This window comes from Schistocerca cancellata, chromosome 5, assembly GCF_023864275.1.
Source record: "Schistocerca cancellata isolate TAMUIC-IGC-003103 chromosome 5, iqSchCanc2.1, whole genome shotgun sequence".
NCBI lineage: Eukaryota > Metazoa > Arthropoda > Insecta > Orthoptera > Acrididae > Schistocerca > Schistocerca cancellata.
Window position 1 is genome coordinate 137,352,874 of NC_064630.1, and position 20,424 is coordinate 137,373,297.

At 41.2% G+C, this 20,424-nt stretch overlaps 1 protein-coding gene across 1 annotated transcript in view; it reads right to left on the minus strand.

Moving 5' to 3' along the window:
• Positions 1 to 20,424, minus strand: part of LOC126188009 (probable 2-oxoglutarate dehydrogenase E1 component DHKTD1 homolog, mitochondrial) — a 356,616-nt gene that overhangs the window by 61,325 nt on the left and 274,867 nt on the right. Inside the window, exon 16 of the mRNA XM_049929425.1 lies at positions 4,549 to 4,669. Coding sequence (XP_049785382.1) covers positions 4,549 to 4,669 — 121 coding nt within the window. The remainder of the gene's footprint in view (positions 1 to 4,548; positions 4,670 to 20,424) is intronic.

The following is a 20,424-nucleotide window of genomic DNA, read 5'->3' on the forward strand; positions in this document are numbered from 1 at the left end:
GAAGCTGTGACATCAACTGCACACTCTTCAGCATCACTTACTCAATCAAATGTGGTGGAGTATACAACTCCAGTTACTGCAACACCAGGTGGTTCGGCAACTCCTCGGACTGTATGGGGCAAGAAGGCACCTCAACAGCTACCTTGACAACTAGACAGACAGAAGCCAGGTTGGGTAGTAGATCGAGAAATGCAAGATCGCCAAAGAACAGGAACACTTTTAATGCCTGAATCCAGAACTTATGTAAGTGAACCAACTCAGTGCATTTTAAAGGAAGATAATCAGAGTCACCAGTTAAAAATACCACTAAGGCTCATGCACCTAAACATACAGTACCTTAGAAATAAGCTTAATATATTACAGGTTTTTGTAAATGAACAGTCACCTCATATAGTAGTGTTAACTGAGCATGGATTAAAATCTGATGAAATTATTTACTGTAGACTAGAGGGCTACTCCTTAGCAAATAGTTATTGTAGACAGCAACATAAGGGTGGTGGTGTGGCAGTTTACATTAGTGAGAATCTCGAGTACAAGAAAATAAACTATCTAGACCAGTACAACAAAGAAGGCTTGATTGAAGTGACAGGCATTGAATCCACACCAAAGAGCGTAGAGAGGTTATGAGAAAACATAAAGTTATTGGGATTTATCATCCACCAAAGGCTGATGTAGTTAGCTTCATAGACATATTTAGTAGAGTAGTGGGACGTTGTGGTCCCAGTGACCTAACTATACTTGATGATCTGAATACTGAGGAAAAATCTTACAGTTTGTGTAATATGAGGTTAATAGATACTCTTAACCCATATAACCTCATAAATGTAGTAAATAGTGATACCAGGGTAACGAAGTCCACATCTAGCAGAATTGATTACGTTATACTATGTAAACATATTAAAGACAGTGTTAGGTGCTGGAATATGGATTTTCACTACTCTGACCACAAATGCCAGCTTGTAGAGTATGTAAACACAAGCATCCCAAAAATGACAAAAGTTATCAAAAATAAAAGAATCCTAAAAGAGGGTAACATCCTTGCCCTAAGAAATAAGTTAGCTATAGAGGACTGGGATCTGGTTTACCAGACTGAAGGATCTGAAAACAAATGGGCCAAATTCTATGATACTATGCTAAGACACTTTGACAGATGCTGCCCTGTTAAGAAAATACAAAGAGTGTTCACCCATAACCAAAGTGCAAAAACCAACAGACTGATACTTCCAGCAAATATGATAAAACTCAGGCAAAACATCCAGGACCTGGATGTGTTACACAAGTCAACAAACCTGCAGGTTTTTAAGGCCAAGTACAACGAAGCCAAGAAAATCTTTAAGAAAGAGCTTTCAAATCTAAGAAAACAGACATACAGCAGTGAAATAGCTCAATCAGACAATATAGCCAAGACCTCATGGAAAATTGTAAATCAATTTCACAAAGCCACACCGAAGCCAGAAACTGAAATTGTAAATATAAGACATGAAGGAAACACAATTAAAGATCCTAATAAAGTTTTCAATAAATACTTTATATCTGCAGCTGTTAGTCCAGTTAATAACATAATTGTGAGTAGTGAGGTAAAGCTCTGCCCCTTTGAAGAGCCACCTTTTGAATTCAAACAAGTAAGTGAAAAAGAAATAGGCAGGATAGTAAATAACCTAAAGAATAAGTTCGCATCTGGATGGGATGGTGTGAGTAGTATCGTGATTAAAAAATGTAATAAGGAAGTAGTTAAAATAATCACCCACCTGGTAAACTGCAGTATCAGAGAACATACATTTCCAAATGTATTGACATGGAGCACAGTTAAACCAGTGCATAAAAAAGGACCCAAGGAAGAGGTTTCAAATTTCAGGCCCATATCATTAATATCTGTCTTCAGCAAAGTATTTGAAGTTGTGCTGCTGACACAACTTAGTGACTATTTCTTGAAAAATAAGTTCCTAACAGAGACACAACATGGATTCCAAAATGATCAAGGAATGCAAACAGCTGGCATATTTCTAGACCTTACTAAAGCCTTTGACTCGGTAAACCATGAGTTACTTTTAAGTAAACGTGAATCATACAGTGTAAATGCTGCATCCATGCAATTGCTAGCTACATGTTTATTTAACCACAAGCAGTGTACAAAGCTGACTTACAAAGTCAATAATCATATCATTAATTTCCAGTCCAAATATGAGAGAGTCACACAAGGTGTACCCCAGGGCTCAATTTTGGGCCCTTTCCTTTTCCTAGTGTACATACATGATATAGAGCAACCTTTGAACTCCCAATTGATAACCTATGCAGACGATACCTCACTGTTACTTCTTGGTAAACAAAATGATGAGTTAACATTGGTAGCAACTGAGGGACTACGTCAAATAACTACTTATTTTCAAGATCAAGGTTTGAAAGTTAATATCAGTAAATCTCAGTTATTGCCATTTAAACTTACAAAATCACACCAAACCTCTATCAGTAACATAGGTGGAATTGAAGTAGTGGACACAGAAGGCTGCAGATTTCTAGGTATTCACCTAGATGAAAATCTAAGATGGGCAAACCATATCAAATTTTTATGCAATAAAATCAGCAGTTCATTACATCTAATCAGCCAGTTATTAAAGTAGTCCCACATCAGACATTTAAAACAATTTATTATGGAACCATTTTTGCACAGATTAATTACGGAATAGAGATATGGGGTTGTGCTGCCGATATACATATGAACAGAATATTAACCCTACAGGAAAGAGCAATCAGAATTATCCATGGATTAGGGACATCTTTGTTCATCATAAATACCTCACAGTCTACTCACTGTATCTTTGCAAATTAATTATATTTTTTGTGACACATCAAAACAAAGCAACAAAGTGCTCTAATTTGCATGCCTATAATACAAGAAATAAAGACTGCTACTACAGACAAAGAACAAAATTAAAAACAACAGACCATGGTCCATGCATTAGTGGTCAAATATGCTACAACAGATTACCAAGCTCTATAAGGTGCCACAAAGGGAACTTATTCAAAGTGAAACTGAAATATTTCTTGACTGACAGGTGTTTATATTCTTTAAGAGAATACTAATATTAAACTAAAATAAATTATTGTGTAAAATCTGAATATTTGTAATAGGTACGATGTAACACCCAATATTGTGCCTTATTAGGTACAATGGTACATTTGTATCATGTATGAGTAATCACATACGTATTTATGACTGTACTAAACTTGTAAAAAAATGCTATGACGTTTGCAAAAGATACCAGTTGGCCTCCATGCAAAAAAAAAAAAAAAAAAAAAAAAAAAGAAAAAAAAATTATATATATATAGTTATAATAGAAGGAAACATTCCACGAAGGAAAAATATACCTAAAAACAAAGATGATGTGACTTACCAAATGAAAGTGCTGGCAGGTCGATAGACACACAAACGAACACAAACATACACACAAAATTCAAGATTTCGCAACAAACTGTTGCTTCATCAGGAAAGAGGGAAGGAGAGGGAAAGACGAAAGGATGTGGGTTTTAAGGGAGAGGGTAAGGAGTCATTCCAGTTCCGGGAGCGGAAAGACTTACCTTAGGGGGGAAAAAAGGACGGGTATACACTCGCGCACACACACACATATCCATCCACACATATACAGACACAAGCAGACATATTTAAAGACGTCATATATGTGTGTGTGTGTGTGTGTGTGACATTTGTCTATATTCTTCATGAAAACATCATAATCAGTTTATTTTGTTTTACTTGTTTGTTTTCTTATCATTATTATTAAAACTAATTTATTTGGTATTTCATTGGTAGGGATATTTTGAAGCAAATGATATTCACAACAACAGAATTGCTGGCTTTGAAGTCAAAGCAGGTGCTAACCCAACAGTGGTACATTGTGTGTATGTTTGTGTTCGTTTGTGTGTCTGTCGACCTGCCAGCACTTTCATTTGGTAAGTCGCATCATCTTTGTTTTTAGGTATATATATATATATATATATATATATATATATATATATATATATATATATATAGACACACACACACTCCTGGAAATTGAAATAAGAGTAGGACCAGGTGAATCTGCTGTGCAGCTAGCGCCATTCGACGGCCAACACCGCGGTTCCTGGTGTGTCCGCTGTGCCGTGCGTGTGATCATTGCTTGTACAGCCCTCTCGCAGTGTCCGGAGCAAGTATGGTGGGTCTGACACACCGGTGTCAATGTGTTCTTTTTTCCATTTCCAGGAGTGTGTGTCTATATATATATATATATATATATATATATATATATATATATATATATATATTTGTTGCTGATTATTATCTAAATGTCATCAGCAAACTATACTATTTTATCTTCCATGCCATACCAAAAGGAAATATTAAGGTAAATTAGAAACAATATGATAACCCCTATATTACATTGAGGAACACCAATGGTTATACGTTCTTTGCTAGGAGGCTATTTATCTATGTATTAAGATCCACCAACCATAACACTGTAAATAAAATATGTAAAACCACATTTTCACTTTGCATTAGGGAATACAAACCTATTACAGGAGAGAAGGTAGTGCCAGGAGACATATCTGATAATGATGATGTTGCCTCGGGCAATCTCAACAATGTTTTTGGAGTTACAATTATCAAAGGTTTTCTGTAAGGCCAAATAACCTAAAAATGAGAAATAACAGAACTTGATTTAGAACTTTTGTGCTTGTTCGTTCACAATTCATACATTATACTATAATTATAAAGTCTTTAGGCAGTAGCAAATCTTAGCTGTTGATTATGGACTTGGGATGTGGACAGTTCATTCATTCATTCACACATTGTTTTTGTAAGTCCCATATTTAAGGGGAACTTTCAGGGATATGGAACAAATCATGTTAAAAATTAAGAGGCCATATTGAAGGGGATCTTTCAGGGATATGGAACAAGTCATGTTACAAATTAAGAGGCAGAAGTAACTGCTGAGGGCTGCTTCTGTAAAGTGTACTAACAATGAATTGTGACTAATGCTAATCTACTCATACTGACAGTTATCATAGTTACTTCTTGATTGCTTTATATGTGTATGTTAGGGGAAAAATTAATACTTTGAAAACTGACACTGATCCTTCTCCTATACTACTCAGTTGCTGTTTTGAATTAATACATAAAAAAATCATATACTTTTACGTAGAACCTTATCAGCAGTCTACATACTAGAAAAGTTAAGCTCTATATGATATTAGAGTTACACAGAATGTACACTCTTGAGTCCAGATAATCTGATAAATTGAAGGAGTGACTTAATATTTAATGTTTTGCTTTGTTTTTCAATATTTGAGGATTTTCAATTTCCTGCTTGATGTGCAAAAGTGATCTGCTATAGACATTTACACTACACTATAAAACTCCATTCTCAACCTTATTTTTATTTCTAGAATTGTGGTTGTGAATTCATCCTAAATCAACTTTTGTTATTAACTGCAAATATTATTTCACAGTATATGTATCAGCACAGAAGTGTAAAGTCTCTGAAGAGGCTTCTGTAAAATGTTCAGTTACCAACTTTGCGCAACATTCTTATTGCATGTTTCTGCAGAAAAACACTTTTCCCCCTCAGTTGCATTACCCAAGTTATGCCATAAGATAGTTTTGAGCCCAAGTATGTAAAGTATACTAGCATTATTGACTAAAGTTCAACAATTTGAAAACTGAGATTTATGCTTGTAAAGCAGACAAACTGAGGTTTTTGGATAACTTATCCACAAGCTGGTCAAGTGAAGCTGACCTGTGTGGAAAGCAAGCTGTGAGGAATGAATAACATGCAAACAACTGTGCCATGAGCATGCTGTGCTCTTAACATGTCTATCTTGTGGAATTTTCAAAGATTTAATGAAGAAAATCTTCCATTGATTTGATAGCCTCTATTTCACACTTTGCAATTATTTGCTGTGTTTAGATTTAGATGCAGGTGCAGTATTTTCAAGTCTTCAGATCATCTCCACACTTTGCAATTATTTGCTGAGTTTAGGTTTAGATGTAGATGCAATCTTTTCCAAATCTTCAGATCACTCTACACACTTTGTAATTATTTGCTGAATTTGGATTTAGATGCATATGCAGTCTTTTCCAAGTCTTCAAATAACTCTACAATCAATAATGTGTTCTCAAATATACAGTTCTTAAAATCACACAATTAAAATATATTTTGCAGTTCTTTTTCTGAAAATGGTAATACTGGGAGAAGAAAAGTAATTTTGCTGATTAACTGAGAACTGTGGTGCTAGACTGATGTGAATATTTCTAACAGGTCAACTATTTGGTAACATTTTGTGATTATGTGAGGATTTAATTTTCTGTTTGAATGAGAGTAGTGCTCAGAGTTGAGAAGAAAAGTGGGGCTATGATTTGGTACAACTTCCATCCCCTTAATTTGAGTAATGATTTAGATGGGTAGATCACATAACTAAAGAAGAGGTATTGAATAGAATTGGGGAGAAGAGGAATTCGTGGCACAACTTGACAAGAAGAAGGGACCGGTTGGTAGGACATGTTCTGAGGCATCAAGGAATCACAAATTTAGCATTGGAGGGCAGCGTGGAGGGTAAAAATCGTAGAGGGAGACCAAGAGATGATTACACTAAGCAGATTCAGAAGGATGTAGGTTGCAGTAAGTACTGGGAGATGAAGAAGCTTGCACAGGATAGAGTAGCATGGAGAGCTGCATCAAACCAATCTCAGGACTGAAGACCACAACAACAATAACAATAATAATTAATTTATGTGGTGGTGACTCTACTCTTTTATCATAATGTAAAGATTAGTAAATCTACACTACTGCACAGCTTGGATTTTTACTAGAAGTAGTGTACATATTTTAGATACTAAGGTGATATTTTGCAAATGGGAAAGAAACAAAACTCTTTCAATTTTAACCAGTTTCAGACAGAGTTATGACTTAGAGTAAGGCTCTGTAGTGTAATGTGCACTTGATTTTAAAATTTTACTATGCCCACATTTCGTACTATAGTCAATTTTAGCACTAATTATTGTGAGGTTGTGAGAACTGTTTCATGTATCTATTTACGAAGTAATGACTATCAGTTTTAGTGTGAAACATTTTGTCTTAGACTAAGTTATGAATAAAAGTAAGTATACTAAAATGGAGTATTTTGTCTAATTTTTTCATGTACTGTGGCAGAGGAGAACGACTTCCATGGGAACTGGTAGCAGTGGATTTCCTTACTAACTGCCATTTGGACATGTTGAAGGTGTGGACAACTTGGTGAGAAAATGTGTAAAACCTCATTAAAAGTGTGAAAGTGCTTGTGAAATATATTAAACATTGAGCAAGTGAAGTTTTCTGCCTCAAAGTGAACTTCAATGTGAAGTGAAATTTAGCTTTTTGCAACCCACGAGGATTTATTCTTTTAAGCAAAACAGGACTTGTATAAAGTGATATGGATCTTAGAATGTAATCTTTGTTTACCCAAAAAGGACATCACTCATGATGAAGATGCCTAATCTTTATTAAAAGTATAACTTGTGGATATTTTGTGCAAATGTACACTACACTGTATGTAAATGTTTTGTATGGGGACTTTCGTATGGCCAGTTCATATACGCTGGAATTTGAAAAACATATGTACTGTAGTTTTTGATAAGATTTCTTATGTAATATTTTTTTGTGAAAGATTGTTAAACCCACTGTCTGGGGTCACTTGTGGTCATTAAATGTAAATGTCGTGTGATTAGGGCCTCCCCTCAGGTAGACCATTCGCCGGGTGCAAGTCTTTCGATTTGACGCCACTTCAGGGACTTGTGCATTGATGAGGATGAATTGATGATGATTATGACAGCACAACACCCAGTCCTTGAGTGGTGCCCAGTTAGCTATTTGCAATATCTATCTGGTCAATCCAATGAAGGGGTGATGTGACACAGCAAGCTGAGATATTTTTACTTTCCTTCTTGTTTTCCCATCTGCCTCCTTAAATTCATTTTTTTCATTTTTGAACTAATTACCATTCACATATGTGAGTGTAATCTGCATTTTCTTAAAAGACAAAGTTTGGCCTTCAGTTTTAAAGAATATAGTACCAGATCTAATTTTGTGCTTAGTTTTATGTATGCCACTAAATTTCTAATTTCTTTCTACTATTACTAGTTAGTGTCATTTGTTATAGGGTGAAATCAGTAATTGTTTCATATCTTAAATTCTATTGTTGGCTTACAAACACATATAAATTCTATAATAATTATAAACGTTTGGAGGAACAGCTAATAGTATCCTTAAAGGATCTATTTGGCTCTATTCAAACACGTGTTAGCAAAGACAGCTCTTAATTAATTCCAAAGTAATTACCAGTTTTGTCAAAAGTATTGTTTGCATTAATATCATGATTTAAACAAATAATTTGGCTTAAACCTTGTAGTAGAAGAAATTGTTAAAATGACACAATTTTTTGATGTATACAGTTAATTGAAGGAGTTAATTTTTAACTGTAATTTCTGTAAATTAAACATCGTACAATGTGTAGTTTCAGTAACTATTATTGTGATGATATGTAAGGGCCCAGTTTATGGCCTCGAGACATGCAGTCCATGGCCGAGTTCCAGACAGGAAACCTGTGTTTGTTAGCACAACAACAAAGCATCAACTTAACTGTGAAATAAGTGGTACACCAATGGGCCGTGTGTTAAAGTAATGACAGTGTCTGTTCAATTTATTTGAAAAACTGTGAAATGTGTGGTTAGGTTTTTCTTGCTCATAGATGATCAGCAGTAAACTATTGCAGCAATATGTTGATGTTTGCCTGCAGACCATTAATGAGGCTTATTGAAAGTTAAACAATAGTGCACTGACCATATAACTGTGTATTATTGGGGGTTTTGGACAGTGAAAGTAAAGAATTGTGAAATGCAAATGTGCACCTGCCAGCTACATCATTTAAAGTACTCAGTGTTGAACTTCCACCACCAATGCAGTACATCGACACCAAGGACAATCAATGATGAAATAAAGCAGGCAAACATCACAAGGTGTTCAGAGCTTGACTGCAAGTGAGGCCAGCTGGAGACATGGTCTCTACAAAAATGGCGGCTGTGGGGAAGCAGATTCTAACGATGTATGGCAGGTGGGGTGCATGCTTGCTGCATGGCTTCCCATTGCACTCAATGTGCCGAGTTTTCCACTGTGGGTGATCATGTGTGGTCTAGAATAGGACAGCTGGAGATGTGGCTGTACTGCATCAGTACATAACATGACATGCTTGCAGCACTGCAGGTTGCCATGCACGAATACACTATGTGATCAAATGTATCTGGACACCTGGCTGAAAATGACTTACAAGTTCATGGTGCCCTCCATTGGTAATGCTTATGACAGCTTCCACTCTCGCAGGCATACATTCAATCAGGTGCTGAAAGGTTTCTTGGGGAATGGCAGCCCATTTTTCACAGAGTGCTACACTGAGGAGAGGTATCAATGTTGGTCAGTGAGGCCTGGCATGAAGTCAGTGTTCCAAAACATCCCAAGGGTGTTATATAGGATGCAGGTCAGATCTCTATGCAGGCCAGTCCATTACAGGGATGTTATTGTTGTGCAACCACTCTGCCACTGACTGTGCATTATCAACAGGTGCTCAATCGTATTGAAAGATGCAATCACCATTCCTGAATTGCTCTTCAACAGTGGGAAGCAAGAAGGTGCTTAAAACATCAATGTAGACCTGTGCTGTGATAGTGCATGCAAAACAACAAGGGGTGCAAACCCCCTCCATGAAAAACACGACCACACCATAACAACACCGCCTCTGAATTTTACTGTTGGCACTACACACGCTGGTAGATGATGTTCACCAGGCATTCACCATACCCACACCCTGCCATCGGATCACCACACTGAGTACCGCAATTCGTCATTCACAACATTTTTCCACTGTTCAATCATCCAATGTTTACACTCCTTACACCAAGCAAGGTGTCATTTGGCATTTACCAGCGTGATGTGTGGCTGCTCAACCATGAAATCCAAGTTTTCTCACCTCCTGCCAAACTGTCACAGTACTTGCAGTGGATCCTGATGCAGTTCGGAATTCCTGTATGATGGTCTGGATAGATGTCTGCCTATTACACATTACGACCCTCTTCAACTATTGGCAGTCTCTGTTGGTCAACAGATGAGGTCGGCCTGTATGCTTTTGTACTGTAGGTGTCCCTTCAAGTTTCCACTTTATGTTGGAAGAAGTGGACCTAGGAATGTTTAGGAGTGTGGAAATCTTGCATACAAACATATGACACAAGTGACACCCAATCACCTGACCAAGTTCGAAGTCCATGAGTTCCGCGGAGCACCCCATTCTGCTCTCTCACAATGTCTTATGACTACTGAGGTCACTGATATGGTGTACCGGGCAGTAGGTGGCAGTACAATGCACCTAATATGAAATACATATGTTTTTGGGGGTATCCGGATACTTTTGATCACATAGTGTACTTTTCCGCTGCTGTGCCACTTCTGTGTGTATGCTTGGAGGTCAGCCATGTGAGGTCACAGATGTTCTGCCAGAATAAGGGCTATGTCATCGTGAGGGAGTGGTACTTCCTCTTCAAAATCACCTGGGATTGCGAGAGGTCACCCATAAATGAGGTGGCATTATTCACAGACCCAGCAGTACCATTGGGGGGGGGGGGGGGGGGGGGCCTCCATCCAAGTGGTGTCATGGCATGTGAGAATGTGAGAGAGGCTTTCAGAGTCCTATGGAGATGCTGTTTGATGCCAGATGACAGCTCGTGGTTCTGTGTATATGGATGCCACACAATCTGGTGACATGCGTGAACAATGCACAGTCAAACTGGTGGCCACGGTCTATTGTCATGAGGCCGAAGTATCAGAAGTATGCCACCCAGGTGTTGATAAAGGCAGTGGTGGCAGTCTCGGCAGTGATTTCTGTGATGGGTATTGTCTCTGGCTAGTGAGTGAAGTGATCCACCATAGTTAGTAGATACTGCTTGCCTTGGGACAGAGGTAGTGGGCTGACAAGGTCTACGTGGACATGTGCAAATCAGCATGTCATGTTGGGGAAGGCACCCATGGGTGTGTAGGTGTGCCTCCCAACTTTGGTGCACTGGCATGTGGTGTAAGAGTGTGCACATTCAGGGCAGTCATTCTGTTGCCCAGACCAGACAAAACGTACAGCCATGACTGTTGCAGTAGTGTTGGTTCTGGGGTGTGATAGTCCATGGACTCAGTCAAATGCACTGCACCTGAATTTCTTCAGAAGGAACGGTCGGTGAGTGCCAGTGGAAATGTCACACCAAATCTGCCATGTAGAGGCAGCGACAGGCACTATCTCCAGATGTAGGCCGCTGAAGGTGTCGTGATGACACTATGCAGTTTTTCATTACTCTCCTGTACTTGGGCGACGTCCTCAAAGATCACAGGAGGTGAGATAATGGCACACACTCAGAACAAGCAAACAGCCACTATATTGTCTATCCCAGAAATATGGCAGATATCTGTCATAAATTGAGACACATTTTCTAATTGCTGGAATTGGCGCGGTGAACACATGGAGTGATTGTTTCAAAACATGTGAGTTGTTGGTTTATGGTCTGTGAATATGACAAATTGTCAGGCTTCTGCCAATGGCTGGGAGTATCCCACCACCATGTATATCAAAAGCAACTCCTGGTCATAAGTGCTCCAAACGTGTTGCAATTCTGATAGCTTCTTTGAGAAAAAACCAAGCAACTGTAAGCTCTGGCTGACATGCTCCTGTAGCACCACACCGATGGCGATCAGGCTGGCATCCACCACTATGGTTAAGTCTGTGCCATGTACTGTGTCCACAAGTAGTGTCACTTCTGTGAGATTCCTTTTTGACTCAGTGAAGCTTTGCTCCCATGTGTCTGTCCAATTCACAGGAGTCTCCCTTTCGAGTGGGGAATGATGTTTTGGCTTAGTCACAGGTTCTCACATGATGGCAGTGTTGGGCAGATGGCTGTGATATAAGTTCAACATGCCAAGACAACAGTGTAATTCTTTGTATGTCTGCAGATGTGGCATGTTCAGAATCACTTGTGATTTCCCCAGTAGTGGCGTTGATCCTCTGGGGATGATTAAATCGCCAAGGAACTCAATTTCTGTCACACAGAAAGTGCACTTCAATGGGTTCATAAGGATTTTGGCTTTACTCAGGTTCTGAAAGATGGTCATTAGGTGGTGGTGTGGTGGTGGTGGTGGTGGTGGTGGTGGTGGTGGAGGAGGTGATGGTGATGGTGGAGCTCGGGCAACTTCGAGAATACCAGGATGTCATCGAGGTATGTGAAACAATGTGGCAAGCATTGCAAGATGCCATCCAGGAACTGTTGCCAGGTCTGGACAGTATTCCAAAGATGGAAAGTCATAAACAGACTTTCAAAAAGCCCAAAGAGGATGGCAATAGCCATTTCCTGAACGTCTTCAGGTGTCAATGGAATTTGTGTGTACACCTTTGCACAACTGATCTTACTAAATGTGACACAGCCTGCCAAGCCATGGGTAAAAATCTTGTAGCTGCAGTACTGGATATTGATCTGGCACTGTTCATGAATTAAGGGTGTGATAGTGTCCATACAGGCGCGATGAATATTTTTTGAAACTAAATGCAACACAGATGACCATGGGCTGCTTGATGACCGAATGATGCCTTGCTGCTGCATGGCCTTAAACTCACCCTTTGCTACTGCAAGTCTATTGGGCATGAATTGACATGGGTGGCACGATGTAGGTGGACTGGGCGTAGCTGTTATGTGGTGCACCATTGGATGCTCGATGTCCTTTGGTGCACCATTGGGGCTGGTGAGTTCAGGAAATTTTTCCAGAATGTCAGCATAAGGTCAGGGCATTTCACAAGTTTCACATTGTAGAATGCAGCCTCTCGGTGCTGTTGTGCTATCTTTAAATTTGTTGTTACATTAATAAGCTGACCATATATGATGTCAGCTAGCAGCCTATAGAGGCTGAGAAAGTCTGCCCCCATGGTCGGCTGATTGACATCTGCCACAGTAAATGTCCAAGAGAATGTGTAGCCTAGTCCAATGTCTAAGTTACTGTTACGTGTGCTGTATGTTTTAATGTTCACCTGCACCTGAGCAGGGAACCTGTACATCCACATAGTGCATAACAGCAAGCCTGGTACTATGTTGGACTGAGCAAGGCTCTGCAAGTGGTGCAGGAACTGCAAATGTCTCCAGTTGCTGTATTTCTCTTGGCACAGCAATTAGTACACCCTTTGTTACTTGGACAAAGAGATCTGATGGATCAATTCTCCTTGCAGTTATTTGTAAGAGGACTGTGTCAACAAGAATTATATCTTGTACTTTCGCTGTGTAGGTTTGGTTGAGCTGGCTCACTACGTGTCCAGATTTTGCGAGGTCACAGGTTATTTTGCTACTCATGAAGACTACCTCCACTTGGCTGCTACACATGACCAGATTGTGGGGCCAAAAGGGAGGCAGCCTCACCAACACCCATCCAGTGCTTGCCACCATTCCAGCAACAGTAAGGGACATTAGTGTGGTGGGGCTTGGCTTACTGAAATTATACCAAGCTGCCCGTGGGTACGCAGAGTCCCAGTGTGTAAAGTGTACACCTGTAACTCACTCTTCAATCTCTAGTTAGGCACAAGCAGGTCTTCTGGAGTCTCTTGTAGTTGTTCTAAATTCACCATCCTGGCTGAAGGTCAAGTTCTCATACAAGGATAAGCACACAGTGGAATAACACAACACAACACAACACCACACACACACACACACACACACACACACACACACACACACACACACACACAAAATCTGGAGGTTCACGAGTGAATATGTATATGTATATGTATATGTATATGTATATGTATATGTATATGTTTTTGGCCCTCAACAGTTGATATGTCGTCTCTATAGAGCACTGTTTGGACACAGGAGCATAAGTGCCAGTCCAGTCATGGTCCTACATCACTCATATTGATGAATGTTACTCATCACATGTTAGCCTCGAGTCACATCTGGTTCACCTGTAAAGTGAGGATGTGATGTGATCATTGCTTATGGTCCTATACGTGCAGTGAACCAGCTTTACTGCTGCACCCCATGCACTACATCAACGGAAGAGGCTTGGTGATGGGAACATGATGGAAATTGACAAGAGTTATTTTGTCAATGACCTACATTTTATTTTGCCATGCCTCAAGAGATGGTACAAACAAACTCTTATCTTTAATCACTGTACTGGTACACTGCACTGGTGGTACGGCTCAATCACTGATCCTGGAGGGTACACACTCTGGTGATTAGCATGTTAAGTGCCATGTGAACCATGCAAAACAAAGATCATGTTCCCAAATTATCAATATCCAGGACAACCTGCAGACCATCATGTCTTTTGCAGAGGGATGAAAGACACTTCAAAATGAACAAATGAGTAAATTTTGTGTACACATTGGTGGGAGTCACATTAACTCAGCCCATGTGGTCTGTGGTAAGAAAGGTCAGGCTCATGTGTAGCACTGTGATGTCCAGCTATCACTGCTGCCTGCTTCATCTCTGTGGGCTGATGACCATTGCATTATTCGCAAAACTTATCATAATGGTAAATCTGCACATGCATGCTGGCGAATGCAAGGCACTGTTTGCTTGTATCTGCTGTGACCACAGTTCCATATTCACGTACTTCTGCAGTATTGATACTACACAAATCTTCCCTGGGAGAGCAGAGCTCTATAGCTGTGAGAAAGTGTGGTGCTCAGCGTTTAGAGTTCATGTGGTGCGTGTTGATGTCAGTGCGAGCACAATGGTGGCTGATCAATATCCTACACATTCGCTGACAGATGAAGTTGTAGAAGCTTAGCATGGCACTCGATCTGGCCTCAACACTCAAGACAGCAGAGGTATGGAGATAGCACACCAAGTATAAACTTGCACAAATATGGTGTTGCCATGATTCGAACATCGGTCCAGGAGCTGTGGTGAGCAAGCCCACAGTACAGAGACAACATCTGAAGCTTTACAGGAACACAAGCACAAAAATCGGCATGGATGCCAATCTGGCCTCAATGCACGACATAGTGGATGCATGGGGATGTGAACGTGAGTCCCGAATCTTCGATGGGCAAACAGCCGTTGATACAAGAGGTGCTGTCTGGGGCTCAAGTGGAGATACTGGCTGTAGGCAAGGCCAACAGGAGACTGGGTATCTACAGGAGAAGGCGGTTAGGGGAACCAGATTCTAATGCTGTACAGCAGGTGGGGTGCATGCTTGTTGAGTTGTACAGTGTGGTGTCTTGATGATACAGCATGGGAGTTTGAAGCAATGCAGTGGCTGGCAGGCGTGACGTACTGCATTGAAGGTTGTGTTGGGAGTGACCTGTGCCCCATGGTGGGTGTTGTTGAGGCAGCTGACTGCCTGAGCAAGATGGTAGGACATGCTCGTGGTGGCACGATGACAGCTGGCTGCAGCTGTGCATCACCAGTGGCTACGGTTGTAGGCTCCATGTCAAGGAAATGAGTGGTTGCTGGAGCAGGCAAGATGTAAGCTTGCTAGATGTGGTCAGTGGAGACTCTAGATGTCTTCCCAATGCACTTAATATGCAGCAATTTTCGTCTGTGGATGATCATGCAGTGCAGTCTGTAGCAGCTGGAGAAGTGGCTGTACCACATCAGTATGCAACATGACGTGCTTGCAGTATTGCAGGTTGGCATGCATGAATACTTTCCTGCTGCTGTGCCAGGTTGGTGCCATGTGAGTGCACAGACATTCCACCAGGATGGGGGCCATGTCATCATGTAGGGATGGTCAAACCAACTGCAATTGCGAGAGGTTGCCCGTAAATTAGGTGGCAGGTAACATGTCAATCTCATCATTTGGTGTTACTTGCAGGCCCAGCAGTACCAGTGGGAATGCCTCCATCCAGGCGGTGCTGTGGCACGTCAGAGCAGTTTTTACAGTCCTATGGAGCCATTTAACCATGCCGTTCAATACCAGATGGTGAGTTGTGGTTCTATGTAATTGGAAACCACACTGTCTGGCGACGTTCGTGAACCATCTGCAGTCAAACTGGTGACCATGGTCTGTTGTCATGTGACTGGGGCATCCGATGCATGCCACACAGGTTTTGACAAAGGTGGTGGTGATGATCTCAGCAGTGATGTGTGTGATGGGTGTTGCCTCTGGCTAATGAGTGAAGTGGTCCACCATAGTTAGTAGATACTACTTGCCTTTGGACAAAGGTAACAGGCCAACAAGGTCCACATGGACATGTGCAATCAGCATGTCATGTCAGGAAAGGCAACCACAGGTGCATGGATGTGCCTCCCAACTTTGGTGCGCTAGCATGTGGTGCACGGGTGTGCCCATTCACGCAGTCATTCTGTCACCCAGGCCAGATGAAATGCGCAGCCATGAGTGTTGCAGTAGTGTTGGTTCTGGGGTGAGATAGTCCGTGGACTCTGTTGAAGGCACTGCACCAGGATTTCTTTGGAAGGAATGGTCAGTGTGAGCCAATAAAATGTCACACCAAATCTGCCATGTAGAGCCAGCGACAGGCACTAGTTCCAGTTGCAGGCCACTGGAGGTGTCATGACAGAAGCTGTGAAGGTCTTCATCACTCTCCTGTGCTTGGGAAACATCCTCAAAGTTCACAGTGAGTGAGATAATGGCACACACTTGGGACAAGCAATCAGCGATTATATTGTCTATCCTGTAAATATGGCAGATATCTGTTGGAAATTGTGACACATATTCTAACTGATGGAAATGGTGCCATGATTATGTGGAGTGATCGTTTCAAAATGCATGAGTTGTTGGTTTATGGTCTTTGAATATGACAAATTGTCAGGTGTCTACCAATGGGTGGAAGTATCACACCACCACATATGCAACTCCCAGTCATAAATGCTCCAAATGCATTACGATTCTGATAGCTTCTTTGAGAAAAACCAAGTGCCTGCCAGCTTGGGCAGACGTGCTGTTGTAGCACTGCACTGGTGGCAGTCAGACTGGCATCCACTACTATGGCTGTCTATGTCATGTACTTGGTGCACAAGGAGTGTAGCTTCTGAGAGATTCCTTTTTGACCCTGTGAAGCTCTGCTCCACTGTGTCTGTCCAGTACACAGGAGTTTTCCCTTTGGAGTGGGGACCGTGTACTGCTTTAGTCATAGATTCTTGCATGATGGCAATATTGGGCAGATGGCAGCGATAAAAGTTCAACACGCCAAGATAACACTGTAATTCTTTGTGCATCTGCAGGGGCAGCATGTTTAGAATCACTTGTACCTTTTCCAGTAGTGGCAGCAATCCTGTGGGGGTGATTAAATCGCCAAGGAGCTCGATTTATTTCACACTGAAATTGCACCTCACTGGCTTGATAACGATTTTGGCTTCACTCAGGTGCTGTAAAATGGTAATTATGTGGTGGTGGTGGAGATTGGGTGACTTCAAGAACACCAGAATATCATTGAGATATGCGAAACAACATGGCAAGCATTGCAAGGAACTGCTGCCAGGTCTGGGCAGCATTCCAAAGATGGAAAGTCATAAACAAACTTTTGAAAAGATCAAAGGTATGACAATAACCATTTCCTGAATGTCTTCAGGTATCACTGGAATCTGTGTATATGCCTTTGGGCAATTGATCTTATTGAATACAACACACCTGCCAACACATGGCTAAAATCTTGAAGGTGCAGTACTGGATATTGATCTGCCAGCGTTCATGAATTAAAGGTGTGATATTGCCCACATAGGCACCAAGAATTTTTTTTGTTGGAACTAAATGCAACACAGATGACCATGGGCTGCTTGATGGCCGAACAATGCCTTGTTGCAGCATGGTCTCAAACTCGGCCTTTACTACCGCGAATCTATTGGGCATGAGTTGATGTGGGTGGACTGGATGTAGTTATTATGTGGAGCACCACTGGATGTTCAATGTCTTTTGGTGCACCAGTCAGACAGACGAGTTCAGGAAATTTTTCCACAATGTCAGCATAAGGTTAGGGCACCCCATAGGTTTCACTCTGTAGAATGCAAGTTGTCAGTGCTGTCATGCTATCTTTAAATTTATTGTCACATCAATAAGCTGGCCATATGTGATGTCAGCTAGCAGCCTGCAGTGGCCAAGAAAGTCTGCCCCCAGGATCAGCTCACTGACATTGGCTTCATGAGTGGAAGCAGACAAACAAAAAAAGAAAAATGTATATGTATATGTTTGCCCTAAAAAAATGATAATTTGTCTCTACAAAGCACTGTTTGGATGTAGGAGCATAAGTGCCAATGATGTTATCACAGCTTACAGTCCTATAGGTGCAATGAACTGGCTCTACTGCTACACCCAAACACTATGTCCAAGGAAGAGGTTTGGTGACAGGAATGTGACATAAATTGATGAGAGTTGTCTTGTTCATGGCCTACATTTATTTTTCCATACCTTGCTAGATGTTATAAACAAATTCTTATCTTTAACGTCTGTATTGGCACACTGCACTCATGGTATGGCTTGGTTACCAATCCTGTGATAAGCACATTGCGCACCCATGTAAATCATGCAAAACAAAGGTCGTGACTCCAAATAGACGGGTTCCATCATGATTCGCAGACAATATAACTTTTACGGAGAGATGAAAGACACTGCAGAATGAATGAGTGAGTGAGACTTCACATACACATTTGTGGGGAGTTGCATTAAATCGACCCACATGGTCAGTGGCAAGATAGGTTGGGGCATATATTGTGTTGCAAAATCTAGCTTGCACTAGAGCCTGTTTTGTTTAGTGTGGGCCACACCATTGCCAAAACTTGGCATAATGGTAAATCTATGCACACACACCAGCGAATGCTGGGCACTGTTTGCGTGCACCAGCTGTGTCCACAGTTCTGGCATTTATGCATTGGATTACATCAAAGTGCTGTGTTAGACAGGTGTTAGCAGTCCTCGTACTGGCTGTTGCCATGGAAGTCAACCATCTGATGGACATGATCTGCAAGACAGGGGCTCTGATTGTGGGCAGATCATAGATGTACAATAGAAGGAGCAAGCCATTTCTGATGTCTTCTGGTACTGGGATTTTCACAAGACACTTTGTCAGGGTGTAATGTGGGTTTAAGGGAAAACCACTGTTGCCCATCATCTGCAGGGGGGCAGTAGTGAGCAGATGACAAGTGACACTGTTGGTTATTGCATACTGTAACTCCAGCCAGACAGGCTTCGGCCCAGTAAAACACACAACAAGCTAGAGAACAACCAGTTGTTAGTACCCATAACACCAAACTCAATTTATCTCAATAGGGTATAGATGTCATCAACCACACATGTTTTTCTCCCCTGCAAGTGTCAAAGGGCATACAGATGTGCATGGGTGGAAGGATATTGGCATTAGGTACTCAAAGCATGGGAAAAGTTGCCTGGACTGATTTATTGTGATACACATTGGTACCTTCTGATGTCAAGTTAATACTATGTCAAAACCATATGAGGCAATTCATCTCACTTGACAGCAAGCATGAGCTAATGAAGTTTTCTCATATGGAGAATATTTATAAAGGATGAAATGAAGCTCCTGATATGTTTACCTTCATCTGTTGTTATAAAATTTCACCTCAGCTATTGCTATATAAATTGTTCAAAGACTATACCAGTTTTGACTGATTAGTCATTATCAATAATCCACAAATATTTTTTGGCTGATGACTGCACCAAAGCATGCTCGACATCAATAGATTATTTCAGCACCCAGCTACAGGACCCTGATAGGAGCCTCAAGGAAATATTGTCTCCCAGCATACACAGATGAAGCCACTGGCCAAGAAATATTTATGGACTCACTCACACTCGTGTCAATCACAATGAAACTTTTATTCTTACAGCATACACACAATGCGCGTAGCATATTGGGTGTACTACAGAGAACTCATCTGGCAAAGATACAGTTCTTCTTGCTCCGGTAGAGCAGCGATATTATTGGAGGATAGAGCCAGTGGTTCTAGGTCCCCATAGAGCGGGGCATGGAGAATGGTGTACATTGTGATGCATTGTCCAACTAGTGATTAGTGATGGCCAGGGCTGACACGTCATAATCCACCAGGTGCCTGAGTGGCCATAAAGGGCAGCTGGCCCATGATGTCAGCAGTGGTGCCAATAGGGCGGTGGCAGTTTCCGTTGAGGTGCTGGTGGCTGGTGGTGTATCGTCTAGTGTTGGTGAGGTTGTCAGTCTGCCAGCAGCGGTGTCCAGGGTGTTAGTTGTTATGATATGCTCCAGAACACAACACAACCAGGTAGCAGTTCAAAGAAAGTGTGCATTTAAATCTTGCTGTGTCGATCGTAGGTGGATGGGGTATGTAGTGCTCTAATGGCCTTCAGACCATGCAGTAGTCCGACTGTCTATTGTCGAATTTGGCCCTAACCA